We start from the raw sequence: 17,394 nt of genomic DNA, 5'->3' as shown, positions 1-17,394 counted from the left end.
TGCGTTTGACGGTCATCAGAAATGAAGCAGTGACGTGTTTCCACAAAACACGTCAGTGCAAGGTCCAGATCCGGCTCAATCATTGATTGGCTGTCTGGCGTGCTTCACAACTTAACAACAACTGTTTTTTCATTTCACCACGAAAAACCTCACCATCTCCGGCTTTCATTTTATTAATAAGTCGAAAACAGAGGGGGCTCCACAGGAAGGCAATTTCGTTCAGACATTAAATTTCGGCACGGTTGACAATATCGGCGCCTGATCCCTTTTTTCCCTGCTTTTTTTCTCTGGTGCTGCCTTTTCATCGCCGTGGGAGATATTGCGGGGGTCTCGATATCGGGAGCGCCGCCGCTCACAACGGCAACACTGTCCTCAGATTAATTCAATGTAAACACGGACCGATCCGCGCAGAGGAGCGGGCTTGCGTAATAAAACGCAGCTGGCTGAGGATTCCGGCTGAACCCCGTGAATGGATGAATCCCGCTTTCGGGCCGCACACCCTGCGAACGAGTGGCCGTTTTGGGCGGTCCTGCCGCGCAGCCCGCGAATGAGTACCCGCGTGGCGTTGCCGATGCCCTTTGACCGGCAGAGTACCCTGGGCCGGCGGGGCGGCTTCTAAACGGTTCCAATTTGCCGGCAAAGGACGCTCTAACTGGCCTGTAATGTCGTCCTTTTCACTAGTTCCTTTTTTTTTTCGAGTAATCGTTCGATTACTTCCCGGCCGCCGAGTCTGGCCGCCGGAAACGGTGCGGCTGGGAGGATGCCGAGGGGATGCACGCCACACCGCGACATAAACTTGTCATAAAACGCTCCGGAACGGGCGGGCCGCGTGGCGTGCGCGTGCCGGCGCGTGGCGGGGCGTGACTCCGCGTAACGAGGACTGCACTGTCTCCCTCGTTTTGCCCCAAGCTCTGTTGACTGGCCCCATCCCCGTCCGCCGCGAATCGGTGTATGGTCGATACGGAGTGACACTCGTTTTCGTACCGCACAAACCGAAACCGGTTTGCAGACGGCAGAGCTTGCGCGCACGCGAGCCCCGCCGCGCCCCACCGCCGCCCCCGGGCGACAGACCCGACAGAGACGCGCTGCCGGAAGCACCCGAACGAGCGGCAGGGAACGCGACGGAGCGGCACAGCGTCGCGCAGCGTGAGGCAGGTGAACCTGAGAGAAAAGGCAAATGAAAAGTTGGCCGGGTGTCCCTTAAGGGCCCGGTTGTTAACATACTGGCGTGCAGTCAAAGTAGAAGTGGCCAAACGAGGCGCTCTGCCGTACTTGGCCCGCCCCGCCTTCGCGCCGTCGCCTTTTGTACCGCCTTTGATCCCCTGCGTTTGATGCCCAAGCCTTTGCCACACGGTAAAAACGGTTCCTGGTTTTCCCAGGAGCTCCCTGGAAATCGCCTATGCCTCTACCATAGGCTTCCTGGGAAAACCAGGTTCCGTTTTTGCCGTGCAAAGCTAAAAAAAAAGAGGAGAAAGAACTGAAAAGAAACGCGCTAACTGACAGAGTGAGCCGAACCCCCCTCGTTTGGATAACCTCTTTTCCCATTAGGGAAAAATCTCCGTGATGGTGAATGTGTTTCCTGGAGTCCTCCCACGCGCACTGCCAGCACCGCCAGCAGCGCCAGCGACAACAACGGCATCTGCTCTGCTTCCCGAGGGGCACGCCGACGTCCAGCCTCACCATTTTTGGCGACAACCGTTGGCGGCTTTGCCTCTCTGTCTGGCTGTCCGTCTGGCTGCCCGTTTGGCTGCCATCGCAACGCCCCGTCATTTCGAGCCGCGCTCCTCCGGCCTGCGCCATCCCCACCTTAACCTTGCCCTAATCTAGCCCCCCTCCCCTCCCCCGGCTCACCTCCACGACAAACAATCTATCATGTGCCTTATCTCGCGACGCCACCCGCTGGGCCGCTTCTTCCCGCTCATCCACAAACAAGGCGACATCGAATTTCACCACCTTTTTTTTCCGGCCGGGGGACAAACGCTCGAAATGGACGCGTGGAATGGCCGGGCCACGCGGACGGCCCGTGGACGCCCCGATGCTAGCCGGCGCGATGTAAAAATACAACTCGCTCGGTCTTCCTGCTCGTGACACGCGAATCCTCCCCGCCGCAAAAGGACGGAACTGAAGGGATCGTGGCGCTGAGTCGGCCGAGTCCGGGAGGAAGGGAGGGGTTGGTTCGTAAGCGACGGCAGAGAAGCTCTCTGGGCGAGGAAAAGTTGTGTCATAACTTGACGATTTGTTTCGCTTCGGCGCGCTTTGCCTCGACAAATGGCGTACATGCTGTAACTCAATCAAGAAATGCGAGAGGATTCGCAGTGTGCAACGCCCCTTTGCAGGCGACGCCCCTTCCTCGTAGCGTCGACTCGTGTTTGCGTTGGCGGACGCCGCGAGGACGGCGTCGGACGGCGACGGAAAGAGGAGGGTGCTGATTGCGGCGCGCTTGAGTTGCGCCGACTTTGGATTGAGTTGAGGACGACACTTTTTGTGCTCAGCCAATCTGTGGCCGCAAATGCCCCAGGGATGCCGAATGACTTTGGACTGCGTCACTCTACCCGCGCTCCCTCCCTTCTCTCTCGCTTTCTCGCTCCTAGTGGAGAGCGACCTTTTCATTGGTCCCTGCCAATTTTACGAGTGGATCGAGGCCACACGCACAACCCTTGTCATACCTTCCGTAGGAGACTTGTGATGCATCAAAAATGTCTTTTGGTGCGTTTTTACGTGTCTGCACTCGCCCGGTTGTCCTGCTGTGTGCATTTCCCGCGAAGGGGCCTCGTCGTCCGTCGCGAAGCTCGCGGACAAAATACCGTGACGTGTCAACACGCCAGTCAACAGCAATCACGAGGCAGCATGTTTTTTCTCGGAAATGCCCCGAGTAAACCTCCTCCCTTCCCTCTGAAGACGCTGAATAGGTCATGTGTCCAATTTATGTGTGTGCCGTTTTGCCTGGCACGGTTGAGCAGCCGAGCGGACAAAGCCAAAGCTCTGCCGCCAGCGCGCCCCGCTTCCCTCTGGGAGGCTGGTGCACGAGTACATACGGCGTGTTTGGAAAGCAGTCAAGGCCGTCGATTTGGCCGCCCTGTGTACAGAAATAATGCATCGCCGTGCTCAAAAACTGCTTGTAAATACTGCAGCGACTTTTAAGTGTGACCCAAAAGGAAATCTTGTCAGGCGGTCAGTGCTCGCCGTCAACTCAGAAGACAACGAAAAAAAATAACAACTTTCCCAAATAATACTTTTCTGTCAGGAAGTTTGATTGGTCATTTCACCAGGGCCACCACGGCCCACGGCCCTGGTAGCAAAGGGCCCCTTTAGGGTTATCTACGCGATTTATCACCATTCTGCTGCCTTTGTGCCCTGCTCTGACGTCCCGCCCGGCCCGGCCTGGTCTGGCCCTCCGCCACCGTCGATATTGTGGTTGTCAGGTCCGTCGTAACGTAACAAAAGACGTTTTCAACATTTCGCAAAGTCCGAGGTCGATAAGACCAAATTTGGTTTTCGCTTATACACTTCCACAACGTCGATGATTAATTTTTTTACAGACAGTTTCCATTTAGCTCAAACGTCTTCTGCCCGTGAGTGCTGTTTGGGGCAGGGCCGCTTCGTGTATTTAATTGAAGCTACAATGACTTTGTCTCCGATCCCTCCAGCAGAAAAAGTGTCAATGAATAAACAACAAATCCCTTCCAGAAAGAAAAAAAAGATCCGAACATGTTCGTTCCGGGCCGCCACATGAAGTCTAGCCTGGCATCTATGACACTTGAAGGGGTGTGGGGCCGAGGGGGAGGGGGTTGCATAGTCCTATCGATCCACATCTGCATCAAGGATGGCTCTTCTCGTCCGACCCTCTGGCCACTCGAAAAAAAAATGGTTTGTAAGAAATAAAAAAGGGAAAGCATTCCATGCTGTACAACTGTTCACGAGGCTCACTGTCCGTTGTCCTCGAGGACACACTGGGTCCAGGGAGCGGGGCACCGTTGAAGTGTGAGCCATGAGGATGAAACAACGCTTTCTGTTAAAAATGAGCAGGAAGAGTGGTTCATCTCACCACTTCATTGCGTCATGTTGAAAAGCGAAATCCAAAGATTTTTGTGGAAAGTTAAACCGGGCTGCTTTTAACGCGATTGTGTTGCGCTTCCGAGAACGGGCGAGGTAATCACACGTAGGGGGACGGCCCAATCGCAACGCGGATGAGTGAGAGAGAGGGGGAGAGGGGGCGGGGGGGCGGGGGCCCTGCCCCCACCTGCACGCTGCTAATCATGTTCTTTCGGCCCCGTCGATTCGACTGCAAACACGCACGCGTCCCTGCCGAGCTGCACTTGGGAGGGATGCCTTGGGGCCGACGGGGACGCGCGCGTTTGCCAAGGCCCAACAGAGACGACCCGGCTTTGTCCTTTGCATCGGGACGGGCCCCCGAGAGGCCCAGCAAGCGAGTCCCCGCGAGGAAGAGGGAAGTCGACGCATTCATTATCCCCGTTGTCCAGGCCCTCCAGGGCCAGCGGAGGGCCAGCGACGGCCAGCAAGGGCCGGCGGAGGGCTACAGAGAAGAATGGCCCGCTATTAAAACACTCACAAGGCTGCGCCGTGGCTGCGCGCTTTGATTTAGTGTCCGGCCGATAAGCAAGACGTAGTGCGGCCCGGTGGGCCCGGCTCAGTCACGGCCACGGTGACAGTCTTTTGTTTTTGCGTCACGATGCACCTGCAGGCTGCGTCCGAACGGACACATCTCTCTGTCTCTCTCGCGCGCTGCCTTGCGAGTGCGAGAGAGACGGAGTGACGACGTAATGAGCAGCAGCCGCGTGTCGTTTCGCTGCAAACAGAACGAGAGAGGGCCTCTTTCGCGCGGACGCCTTTGCGCGTCACGGTTTCGTATTTATTTTTTTGACGGGGATCCTCTGCACGAGAACAAGCAAAAGTGTTTCAACTAACAAATTTAGCCAAAAGAAAAAACAAAATTAATAAAAAAAAAACAATTTTTTGACTCGCCGCTTGCAACATAGTTTTGACCTAGGTTTTTCCCTTGCGGCACTCCACTGTAAACTGCTCCTCCTGGTGGTTCCTGGTGGGCCTGGCGGCTGTTCCAGCGTGTTGACACTGGAAGGGCGGCGCGCGGTGATTTACGCCCTCTAAAATTAGACACCACGCGTGTTCTAGAGAACAAACGGCGGCCGACTACAGTCGCTGCAGTCGTCGCGGTTTTCCACTCTCCTTGCCAGTGGTGTGGCCGGCCGAGCTGTCGTCGCTCTGTCTCTCTCGCACCCCTGCGGCACGCACTGCGAGAGTGAGAGAGACAGAGCGACGCAGCCGCGTTCGGCAACAGCCCGCAGCAAAGCACGCTCCCCTCGACCCCAACTAGTTGGCGGTCGGCGCGCGCGCGCTTCGCTGCGTTTCGCTCCAGCAGTAGACTGATCCGAGAGTCGTTTTCGTCGCTCCGTCTCTCTCGCGCCCAAGGGGAACGCTCCGGGAGTGCGAGAGAGAGAGAGAGAGACGAGAACGACTCTGGAAACGAGTTGGCGGGGAGGGAGGACCGCGCGGCGGCACGTCTTGGTCTTACCGCCGCCCGAGAAATGATTAAAATTAAAACGAAGTGTGAGGGGGCGGGACGAGGCGAGACAAGGCAGCATTAATCATGGCCACTGCCCCACAACAGCTTGCCACCCACGCGGTGTGCTGCGCGGCGCGGTGTGGCGGGGGCGCCTTTTCCCACGAGCCCGGCCGTGTCATAATCCGGAGGTAAAAAAAGGAAGGAAGCTGAACCGGATTGCATATTACGCGGAGGTTTAAAACGCGGGAGAGATGGAAATGTTTGTTGCTCTCTCTCTTCTCTATCTCTCTCGCAGCTTGTTGGACACTGGCCAGTGCATACACTGCCAGAAAACTCTCTGCGAACCTGTCCAATAAAATATCGCTTTGCTCTTAAAATCCACCACAGAGCGAGTCTCGGAAACTTCAGAGTTTGGTGAGAAAGTAAAGTCATGGCGGTTTCGAGTACCCTGTCTTCCCTATTTGTCACGGCGGTTTCCCCGAGTGGACTTGATGCCTCCACCCACGCCGAGCAGTGTGCCCCCGGTGACGCGGCTAAACCTAAGCCTCGCGAGTCCACTGCGGGGACTGAATCGGCCAGGGGTAATAATTTACCAGCCCGTCCCGACGAACCCAGGCCGGGTGGGGCGAGGCAGGCGGGGGCGGGGCAACGCGGTTGGGCTCACAGTTGTTGTTCCAGCGCGGGTATTTTTACGCTCACTTGGGCCGGGGCTTGAGCAGCACCGAGAACGCACATAAGCGCCTTTGCGCTGCTTGACGGCCGGCCCGATTGTTGGACGCCATTCCGAAGTGGGCTGTCGAGGCTATGGAGGTTGCGACCACCCACAGACAGCCACAGCGGAAACGCGGGGCCACAAAGACCCCGCGGAAGTGACAGGCGAAGACGTGAGCAGGACTGGAGCACTGAGAGGCGCCACTACACTTGGGATGTGTCCGAAATAAATCTGGAAAAAACTGATTTTAGACACGGGTTGATTGTATGTTGACATGGTGAAAAACTCAAATACAAATTCAATTATTTTTGTATTATTGACACGAGCTGAGCGATTCCGTGTTTCCGAGAGGACCTTTCCCGAAACTCATCTCGTTTTCCACACTCGTCGTTGTGTTGCCGTTGCCGCATAGCCTTTGCCCGTTATCGGTTCGATAACCCGCTCTGCTGTGCGTGCATCCAGCATGTCGCACTTTTTTGCTCGTTGGCAAACGTAAAAAACGAGCCAACACTAGCATGATTCGGAGAGAGGGGATTTAGGGAACTCCGGTCTGATTCGAAGGCGATACAACTATCGCAGTCAGCTTGAACTCGAAAGACTTTGCGTCGAAGACGCTAGACTATGGCATAAATCATAAGAAGGTTGAAATATGTGGTTGGTTGTCGCTCCGAGACACTGCCGTAGCTGTCACTGACTCTGAAGCCCGTTGAAGCCAGGGGGAATCTGTTCCACGGTGCTCGGAGTGCGCAACCCGCGCCAGCCGTCCCGAGGCGACACAGCGCCGTGCATGATTTACCCCCTCCCCCTCGCCACTGCGTTATTCAGCAACCCAGCCGCGAAACGCTCGACAAAAAAACATCGGGCGGCTTTCAATTAGCCACCACTCGCATGCGGCAAAGCGATTCCACACACGTCGCCCTGTCTCTCTCGCGCCCCCACGGGACGCCCTTTGAGTGTGTGTGATAGAGAGCGACGAAAAGCACTGCCTGCAGCGAGAGCAGAGCGGGATGGGGGTGCAGCAAAAATTGGAATGTCGATCAGAGCGCCGCTCCATCCCACACTGCCTTTTCGGATATTTCTCGGAACGTCGCGCGGATAAGTGGCAAAAGCGTCGAATCACGAGAAAAGCTTGTCACTTAAAAGGAATGTGGCACTCGATACGAGCAACACATATGTGCGGCCCCGTTGCCGGCCAATTCGCGTTATCGAAAGCAAACGCGATTATTTACGGAGATTAAAAAATGCCGCCGCCCCGAGCGTGCCGTGTCTGTGTGAGTGCGTGTGTGTCCGTGTGAGTGAGTGATTGCGCCACGTTACAAAGCCGCCGGGTCTTCGGCCGGTAAAGCCTGTCTGGCACTAATGACGGCGAAACGTGCACATGCACTCTGTGCAGTGATTGGGGCCGAACCCACCCCAATCGCAACGGAACAAGGCGGGGTTGCCCGCCCAGCCCAGCCCCGCCAACGCGCTCTGCCGGCATTAATCCGCACATCGAAGCGCCGCCACTGTCCTGCGGCCAGCCGCTCGGCCGCTCGGCGCGTCCAGCCGGACCGTCCGACTGGACCGCGCCGACCGCAGCGGCGGGGAAGGCAAGCAAGTCGGAAGGCCGGCCCCGGCCCGGCTGCTCCCCGTTCCACGCCGTTCTGTGTGATGCTGGAAGACGGCCAACACCGCGAGCCCGCAGGTTCGAAACCTTCCGGCGGTGGCTCTGAAAATTCATCTTCTTTTCCGAGATGACTTTGGAAGAAAACAACCGTCTGGGGAGCAGACCCAGGCAGTGCCAAGGCAGTGCCGGGACGCGTGCGGGGCGAGGTGGGGCCAAGGACAGCTGTTGATGAAATGGCTCCTTCGCGTGCGCGCTGTCCTTGTCGGAGTTTCGGTGGCCCGGTGTGGCACGGCGGGCGTGGCGTGTGTGTACCACTCCCCCTCCCCAGGAGGCCCCCGACCCGCCCCCGGCCCGCCCCCGGCCCGCGGAACACTGCCAGCACTGCCAGGCACCAAGAAACGCAAGTGGGCGGGAAGGGAAGGGTGGCGGGGTGGTGCAGGTTGTCGGGGTGCGCCTTGCGGGCCGCGCCGCGAGCCGCCTGGAGCCGCCAGTGTTTTTGGAATCATCGCTCAGCACGGCATCGGCCTGGCGTCGGCTCGCCTCCGCCTGCACCGCAGACGTCCTCCTGACGGCGACCGCGACACACCGCCCTGGTCCCGGCGCGGTCCAGTCTGACCAGGTCATGTGTTGACCTGTTGCACGCCTCCCCGCCGCCCGCCCGCCGCCACCATGTCCGTGTACAAGCTGATCCCCTCTCACTACGTGACCCTCCACCGCGACGTGAAGCCACTGCCAGCGCCGCCATGCACCGCGGAGCAGTTCGAGAACCTCAAGCTGCTGCTGCACTCGTCCAACTCCAAGCTGACCAACCTGGCCGCCACCATCCGGGAGCTCCGCGGCCAACTGCGCGAGCGTGACGCCACCATCGCGGCCCTCACGGCGGCCGCCGCCGCGCGCTCGTCTACCGTGGTGGACAACCACATCGAGGTGCTGCAGACGCGGCGGGCCGAGCCCCAGGACGTCGTCGTGGACGTGAACAGCGACATCCAGGTGCGCCTCAAGGTGGAGCTGTTGGAGCGGGCCGGGGCGCCACCCGTCATCAAGGTGGCCTCCACGGTCGTCACTCGCCGCTCTGCCGCTCCGGATCCACCGCCACCGCCGCCCACTCCCGCCACGGAGCGCACCTTCACGCCCAGGGGGTCCGCGCCCGGCCCCGTGCGCGGCGGGTACTCGTACATGGCCGCCTCGCCCCTCTACGGCAGCCTCATGTGGAGGACGAGGCAGCGCGCCAGGGAGCTCGGCTACCGCTTTGTCTGGTCCCGCTACGGCAAGATCCTGGTCAAGAAGGACGTGCAGTCGCCACCCATCTACATCCTGGAGGAAGCCGACCTGCGCAAGATGGTGTAAAAAGTGCGTGCTGTGGTGCAGAGTGAACATGATTGCTGTTACTTTTTTTGATATTGAATTTATATTGAATGTGTATGACATCGGTCATTTTCACCCTGCAACGTCCTCACAATAAGTTAACACTGTCGAAAAATGAATTGAATCGACTCAAATTTAGTTCATATCGTAAGGAATGGTGAATCGATTAAGAAACTGCCCCGCAGTAAAAATAAGCGAAGCTAACTAATAAGTCAGTCAGACTTAACTTTTTCACAGGTAATGTGTTTGTCAGTGAACAATAGCATCTGTTTAGTGTGTTTCAACTTCATAACTCTCCTGTTTATATCCGCTGATAAATACAAGACCACGAATCAATGAGTTATTTCCTCGCAACGCAGAGTCCTCAAGATAATATTCTTGCAGGTGTCCTTGAGGTTCTCCCTACCTTTATTGGAGTAAGCTAACTGTCTCACCGCAATCAAAGCTTTTCCCAATATCTGCGCTTTAGTCGCTGTAAATACTTCAGGGAAGGGAGGACGGATTGCTCAACTCTGTTGAACAAATCTTGTTCCTTAGAACGTGTTTTAAAAAATGTTCAACGTGTTGCTCTTTATTGAAATACGGAAGAGCACCATGGATCATGAATATTAAGCGTGTCAGAAAAATCGTTATGTGGTGTTCGTTTGCTGCAGTTGTATTTGATAGAAGAGTCCCGTTTCCAATTGTGTACTGTTTACTGTTTCATAATTTGAATACCCGACATTTTGTATAAGTTTGCATGTCCCTGTCTGACTGCGCCCTGTAAAGACTACGATCGTTCATTAAAAGTGTTCTGCCTCATCAATATTTGATTTTGTTCATTGTTTGCCCTTGTTTATCGTTGGAAAACACGAGTTAGTTCCATATTAACTGCGCGGGGCCATAATAATTGGATGCCGAGGCTTCAAAAAAGGGCCGATGCCGGTTTTATATCTGCCCTCGCACACTGCCGGTCGCACGCTGCCCGTGGGAGAGAGAACAGAACACAGGCAGGTGAGAGGGCACGCTCTCTACACACACGTATGATTGCACCTCACGACTTGTTGCAGACTGTTCGCTATGTCCAGTCTAGCTTATTCGGCGCACCCTGGAGCTGCCACCGCGTTTCGGCCAAATTGTTTCGACGGTTTATGCCTGGCCTGGGGGAGGGCTGGGCCTGCTGGGCGCCACCACCGATGCTTACTGGGCGCAAATATGCGCCTGCCTGCGGACAACGAAACGGCCGAGCCAAAAGCCAATAACTACGCTGCCTCTTCAAAAATGCAACACCATGGAGCGTGGCTTCCCAAACAAACTGAAAACGTACCGAGCCGCGTCAATGTCTAAACAAAAACGGATTCCGAATAATTGTTTATTGTATTTCTTCCGCTGTATCTCTGTGTGGCTTGTTCCTTTGTCCAATGAAGTGATGGGTGTCTGGGCGATGAGAGGGTATGTCGTGTCAAATCAAGCAGACAATTAACGTGGCGGGGTCCGACACGCCGTGGCACGCGACGGGGGGCTGCATCGCACCCCAACGCGCCCTAGCCGCCCCACCCCGCGGCACCGCGCCCCTCTCGAGGGCAAGGTGGGGTGGTTATTGTTGGAGCCCTCTAGAGCGAATTCCCCTGCTAGGGGTGGGGAGAGTGGGGTTACAAAATGTTTGTCTCGCAGGTGAGGAAAAGACAGTGCTGCGAGCTTGTAGTCGCGCCTCTGTGGGGAGTGGGAGTAACTTCGAACGGACTTCTTCGTAAACGATGTACTCCTCGCATGGAAAAATACCTCAGGAGACCCAAAGCTACTGCCAGTTGCAGATTTGTGGTTGTCCCAGGTACACGGACGAGTGAGACCCAGCTGGGGCCTTACCACTTCCCGCCATTTTCATCCTCCATTCTTGCGGGCCGCGTCACTGCCGCCTGCGGGACCCAATTCTTTCCAAACCTAGTTCTCAATCACGTTACGTTTAATTTTGAGGCAATTCCAACGGCAGGCCATAATGGCCGTTCCGCGGAGTTTGGAATCCAATCGAATGGCTGTTGTTTTGAGTTGGCGGAATGCTTGCCGGTCCGGGGCTGCTTGCCGCGACTCCCGGCGTCGTGATTCAGCGCACGATCGCCGGAGGGCACTTGGGCCGGCAGACCCATTCCGAGGAGTGCTTTCTGTCTCTCTCGCACCTCCACGCAACGCGAATGCGATAGAGACGGCACTCTTCTGGTCCTGTCTGGTCCGACCCTTCTTTCGGGGGATTCTAACTCACTTTGCACGTGATCATTTCGGCAAGGGGTGAGGCATCGTTAATCTCGCCGTCATCAAAGACGCACCTTCTTTCTGTCCACTCTTTCTGCACGTCCCTTTCTTTGTGTCCAGGGAAAGGATGGGCAGACAGACAGACAGCCAAACGGACGTCTTTCGGGAGCCGTGGCCCGCCATGCCGCATTATCCAGCCTAATTAAACCGTTCGTTTCAATTGGCCAGGCCTGCAGGCTGATTCCGAACGGTCTTTCGTCGCTCTTTCTCCCTCCCACCGGGGCCAAACCATCATGGGTGCGAGATGGATGGGGCGATGCTGTTTAGAACGCGTCTGCAGGGCAGCCGCGCCGTCGAAGGACCAGGACGTCGCTCGGCCCGGAGAAAGAGAAAGAGACAGAGTGCCGGCGGAAAGTAATTCCGGGCGATAATTCGCGCCCCGATAGCATTATCAGTCTGCAGGGGATCGCGGCGCCTTGCGACGTCTCGCGTCGCCAAGACCAACTCTCTCTAAAGTCGGGCGAGGCCTGGGCGAGGCCCGGGCGAGGCGTGAGGAGGCGATCCAGTCGCCTGGAGGGAAGATAAGGAGCACCGTCAACTCTGCATTCGGCCGTGCGTGGCTTTTCCCGAGGCTCCCAGCTTTCTGCGCCATGACCTGGTTCCTCGAGGCCCTCAGGCGGGCGGGATCCGTAGATTCAGTGAATAATTCCAGCAGCGTGACTCATTTTTAATGTCGTTTGCATAAAACTGTTTAAAAACTGAGGCCCTGTTCGCGACACTTACCTGCCGTGTGGGTTATGCTGCAGCCTGCCTTGTTAACGCTGCCGACGACGCTCGGAGTGATGACATGCAGGACGGTAGGGGAAGGGCTGACAGCAGGTTGATTCGCAATAGAGTCGCTTTGTCTCTCTCACACTTACGGGGCTTCCGTAGAGCCACGGAGCAATGATTGGAAGCAGTTTGCTAGTCGAGATGGATGGTCCGCTCTGCCCCTAATGGCACCTCTCAGGGTGTAGCATGGCATCGATGTGACGGGGCCTTCGGCAGAACGGATGGGAGCAGCTAAAATGGCGTCGGCGGTCACCTTAACTGCCTCCTGGAGCAAGGCTTCAACGTAATCGAGAAAAGAACATACGATTTGACCATGCGCTAGGCTGCTGACCTGGAACTCGATAGCATGGGCTGTGGGAGTGTATAACGCGGTTTCTTCTCCACCTGCCGCGCCCTTTTAAAATAATAGCTATGGCCGTTTCGGTCCGCCCAAGAGGTCACGGCATTCGACTCCGGAAATTGGATCCAAGAAAAAGCTAAGGTCACTTCACAAACCCACCCCAAGAATCAGTGCGTAATTCAGAAAGAATATCATTGATCAAGCACACACTTGCAAAGGCTGCAGCAGTGCAATTCAGCCACGTTCCAATCATATTTGTAGTTTTGCACAGTTTTGGAACGAACATCTTTCAGCATTGCGTTTTTGTCTGGGTCAAGCGTTGTCCCCAAGACATTCCCACAGCAGCCTAATGCCCAAGCTCACTTTGTCACGATTTGGCGGTGCGGTGCTGGAGTCACCATGTTGTGGTTATAAGATCATTACTACACCTATCCCCGCCCGTGCTGGAGCCACCCGAGAAAAACCAACAGTTCCTGTAAAATTTTGCTTTAAAACTACATTATTTCCTCTTTTTCTTCTTCTTTTTCTGGTCCGTGCAACTCGGGGTCCAACACTGCAGCCTGCCAAGCAAAGCAAGCAAAGCGGAATGCCATACTGGGCCATGACTCACCCCCCATGAAATAAACATCCCGAATAATGTGCTGCGTGTGCTTGCGCCCCGCGTTCGCTTCGTTTAAATAGCACTTAGGTACAGCAGAGAGAAATTGACAAAACATGTCGGGGTGGGCTTAGGAAAGGGATCGATCACGCGGCCACTGCTGCTTCTCCATCTGTCTATTCTGTTTCTCTGTTTTCTTTCTGCCTTTTTATTGAGTGTAGTACCTATCACTTTTGACTGCTTTTTTGCCACCGTCAGCAAAAGGAGCAGTCTGACTGAGTTCCCCTTTCTGTCCGCGGACTGACGGTGCGCCTCGCCCTCCCGACTTGCTCGATATTTTCATCTCTCGGTACATGAAATATTCGTCGCGGTGCCGCTCTGCTCGTCAGCTGAATGTGTGCGGCAAACAGGTTGGCGCCGTGCGCGCGAGCTTCACCCGTGAGGGAGCGCGAGGCACGCCTGTGACGGCATGCGGGACACGAAGCGTGACACACTCGTGACGGAGCTCCACGTCGTTATGAGACGCGCTACACTGGCCGAGATCAAGTTTAGGGCCCAACCGTGACCACGTTGGTGGACCCTGGCCGGGTGGATGAGGACGGGGATGGAAAGTGTTCGGGTGCGAGGCAGGTGGTTCGGCGAGGTGCTCCGGGAGGCAAACCTGCCGGGCGGCAGGGGCGAGCCGGGATTTAGGTGTCCTACCTTGGGGCAGGGCCAGGTTAAGCGAAAATCACAACGACCGTATGGCCAGGGGAAAATTGGTTGCGGCACAAGCAACGGGTAGGTCGGTCACCTCATTGAATCAGTCTATCATGTAAAGTGGACGGACGAGATGCGACGTTGAGTTGAAAGGAGAGGGGGCGAGAAGAGCAACGGCTTCACACAAATTAGCTTGACGGAGAGGATACTAGTACTCGGGCGGAGTTATGGGGAACTCTCTCGCTGTGTGTGTGTAAGCGCGTTTCTGTGATGTGGTGGGTGTTTCTTGCTTTGAGGCCAGCCTATTTGCATTGTCTGGGGCTGCCTCCTCACCTGCGCCACTACTTCAGGTTTGTGTTGAGCGCTGCCAGACAGGCCTGGCCTTAGGCCCGGCCCTCGGGACGTGAACCGCACACGGCTGTCCAATCCCTGTCTTGAGGGTGGGGAGGGCTGCAGCAACACTCTACGCCTACCCAAATGCGGTGTCTGCGGTCACATAGGGTCCTCTGGTCGCTGAGGGGCTTCGGGGAGGAGAGGATGTCATCAGGGGGCCTCAAAGCGTATGAGAAATTAGATTGCTCAACACACACACTCACACACACGCTGCTCTGTTCGCATGTGGCGTGTTATTGCCGGGGTTGCGTGCTTCCTGTGTGTGTGTGCGTGGCGTGGTGCATGGTGGTCTCCAGGACCCTCAACTCGCACGTGCCCCCCCCCCCCCCCCGGCGTCTGACTCGCGACGGGGACCCGGGCCGATTCGTTCCGCCTCAGCGCATATCTCATCCATCCCGATTTATATCAATCCCGATGCTCAGGGAGGCTGCAAACTCCCGGCCTTGGCACGGCCCTGGCACTGCCGAGGCAGCGCGGCCCCGGTACATGGCGTGGAAAAGGCAACCTATATTCGCAGCCGGGCGCCCGAGCTGGCGGCCAGACAGCGCGACGCCTGCAGGTATACAGCACGTTGGCGGGCGGAGCGATTTGCCCGGAGATGCGCGTCTTTCCTGCCCGTTATATTCATGCTTCATTTTTCTTTTTTTCTGAAACACTGCGGCCCCGCTTGTTGCAGGCTTCTTCCCGCTGCCCTCCGTGTACTGCCTGGTGTGGATCTGCCTGGACGTGCTGTTCTGCACGGCCTCCATCATGCACCTGTGCACCATCTCCGTGGACCGCTACCTCAGCCTGCGCTACCCGATGCGCTTCGGCCGCAACAAGACGCGCAGGCGGGTCACGCTCAAGATCGTCTTCGTGTGGCTGCTCTCGATCGCGATGAGCTTGCCGCTCAGCCTCATGTATTCGCAGGTAAACATTTTTTTTCTGACTTGGACGGTGCATATTACAGGGTGTGTTTGCAAACTAGGACACCGCAGCCCCCTGCGAACACTATACACAGGGCAGGGGGCTGGCGTATTCATGATCGCACAACCAGACATCCCGCTAGCGGCACTGAGCCCCGCTCGGCGGCCTCCTCGCCGCACAGTGTATACACAAACGGGCCTTGCAATCGGCCGGGAGAGTCTTTTGATCAAATACAGCCCCACCGTCCTACCGAGGCCTCTGGAGGCGGAGGGGGCCAGGCCGCGGCCAGGGTTTCCCGGATCCGGACGGGACACTCACACCGCTAAATGCAGAGGGAGGTCAAAGGCGGCCGCGAATCGATACAACACCATCCCGCCAAGCGACTAATGATTGCGCGGCCCACAAAGGACTTAGAGAAAAGGGAGGGGGAGGGACAGATCAAGTTGCCAACCCCAGAGCCGACCCGCGAGGTGTTGATAAATGGCTGCCAGCATTCACCGCGTCACCTCGCCGAGTGGCACCTCTGTTTGGACCTTGCCCCTTTCCCAATTCCACGGGGTCTGGTTATCGTCGGAAACGCATAAGGGCACCCAAAGTAATACCTCCGGTTGAGTTTAGATCAAATCCGAGAATTCAGGGTCGCGGTACATGAGAAATATATATATCTGTCCCACCTGACCGTGCCTCTATGTGGGTCGAGGGGCTGTCGGCGTGTCGGGTGCGTGCCGTCGCGTGCGCTGCGCGCCAACTCATTAGCAACCCACGCTCATCAGTTTGAAAGTTTGGCGGGCCGCGCGGCGGCAAGCGTGGCAAGCGTGGCGAGCCCGGCAAGGTCGCGGGCTAATGTCGGAGTGCGGAGCAGAGACCACGTCCGTGTCACACACTACATCGTGGAAAAAAAAGGACTGGAAAGGGAAAAAACGGAGGCCCTTGAGTCCGGCGAGGCCGAGGGCACCGCTGCCTCCGCCCTGACTCCGCCCTGCCGACGAGGTTCTTAAAGCGGAAAGGACTGCCGAGTGAAAAAAGACGCGCTGGAAGAAGTAGCGGCGCCGCAGATACTGCCACACATCGAAATTTGGCACAGACTAACCCTGCTCCCCGCGCGGCTAGTGGCACCCGCTTATGCGGCTGAAAAAGCTCGCTCCCGCGGCCGGTCGGCCATCTGGGCCGAGCGAGCTTTGAGAGAGCACGCGGATAAAAAGTAGTGGCGCCTGGCACGACGGCGGTTCGATATGGTGTGGCCACCTGAAGCTGAGTCAGCACCAAGCGGAAATGGCTGGGATGCCGATTCTGGGCGTCGCTGCCACGCCGATCACAACGCGCAGACACCGGCAGCCACCGGCAGCCACCCTCCCCGCCATCAACTACGGCGTCACCAGTGGCAGTGACATCCACGGCGCGGCCTGTGGGAGGGGAGGCCGTCAAATCACTCCTCGAAGGAAACTTTTCGACAGCTGTAACCGTCGCGGAAACAAACGCGATTAACTTCCTACACGGAAAAGGAAAGTGGTCCAATAACAATCCGAATGACTGCAGAGGCGACTAAATGTTTGCGGACTGGATTCCTCTTCGTGTCATTTTCGTGGAAATCACCGGGCTAACCAACGACTTTAGTCACACTTGAAGCGTCTCGGCACATTGACACAAAGCATTACCGTCGAGCAGAGAGGAGGGGGGAGGATCTCACGAGGAAACAACGCACCAGCCCCATGTGTGTGCCGTGGATGGAGGCGGAGAGGGCGGGCCTTGATGGGGATCGCACCCAGCTTGTGGCAATCCAGACAAGGCCCGCGCTGCGCCGCGCCGTGTCGGTAGGCGGCGGGGTGTGGCGGGGGACGGGGCTGGCCAATCCGTCATTGTCATGGCAGATGGCCGCAGAATGGCCCTCCTCTCGGACAGCGGCGCCAACCCGCTTCGTTTCGTTAATACAGCTACCTGGCCCTCCACTCGCAGGTGGGACCCAACAGCGCTGGAACGGTTTCAGCCGTCCTCCTCAAACCAACGCGGTGTATTCCTCATTGGAACCACAATGTGTGTTTGATCCAGTCCCATTCCCGGAACGGCACTCGAAATAGGCCCGGAGTCCCGCCGCCTCCTCCAGGCCGTGCTGCGGTTCCCTCGGTTCCCTCGGCTCCCTCGGCTCCCGTCGGTTCCCGGCCACTCGACCGAGGTGTTC

General features: G+C 57.0%; 1 protein-coding gene across 1 annotated transcript in view; it reads left to right on the top strand.

The window, feature by feature from the left end:
* LOC117644020 (5-hydroxytryptamine receptor 2A) overlaps window positions 1–17,394 on the top strand; it is a 96,904-nt gene that overhangs the window by 69,097 nt on the left and 10,413 nt on the right. Inside the window, exon 4 of the mRNA XM_034383207.1 lies at window positions 14,989–15,221. Within this exon, the coding sequence (XP_034239098.1) occupies window positions 14,989–15,221 (233 nt within the window). The remainder of the gene's footprint in view (window positions 1–14,988; window positions 15,222–17,394) is intronic.

Source organism: Thrips palmi, unplaced genomic scaffold (genome assembly GCF_012932325.1).
Source record: "Thrips palmi isolate BJ-2018 unplaced genomic scaffold, TpBJ-2018v1 HiC_scaffold_17, whole genome shotgun sequence".
Classification (NCBI taxonomy): domain Eukaryota; kingdom Metazoa; phylum Arthropoda; class Insecta; order Thysanoptera; family Thripidae; genus Thrips; species Thrips palmi.
Note: the sequence above shows the minus strand (reverse complement) of the source record. Positions and strands in the feature narration are given on the sequence as shown.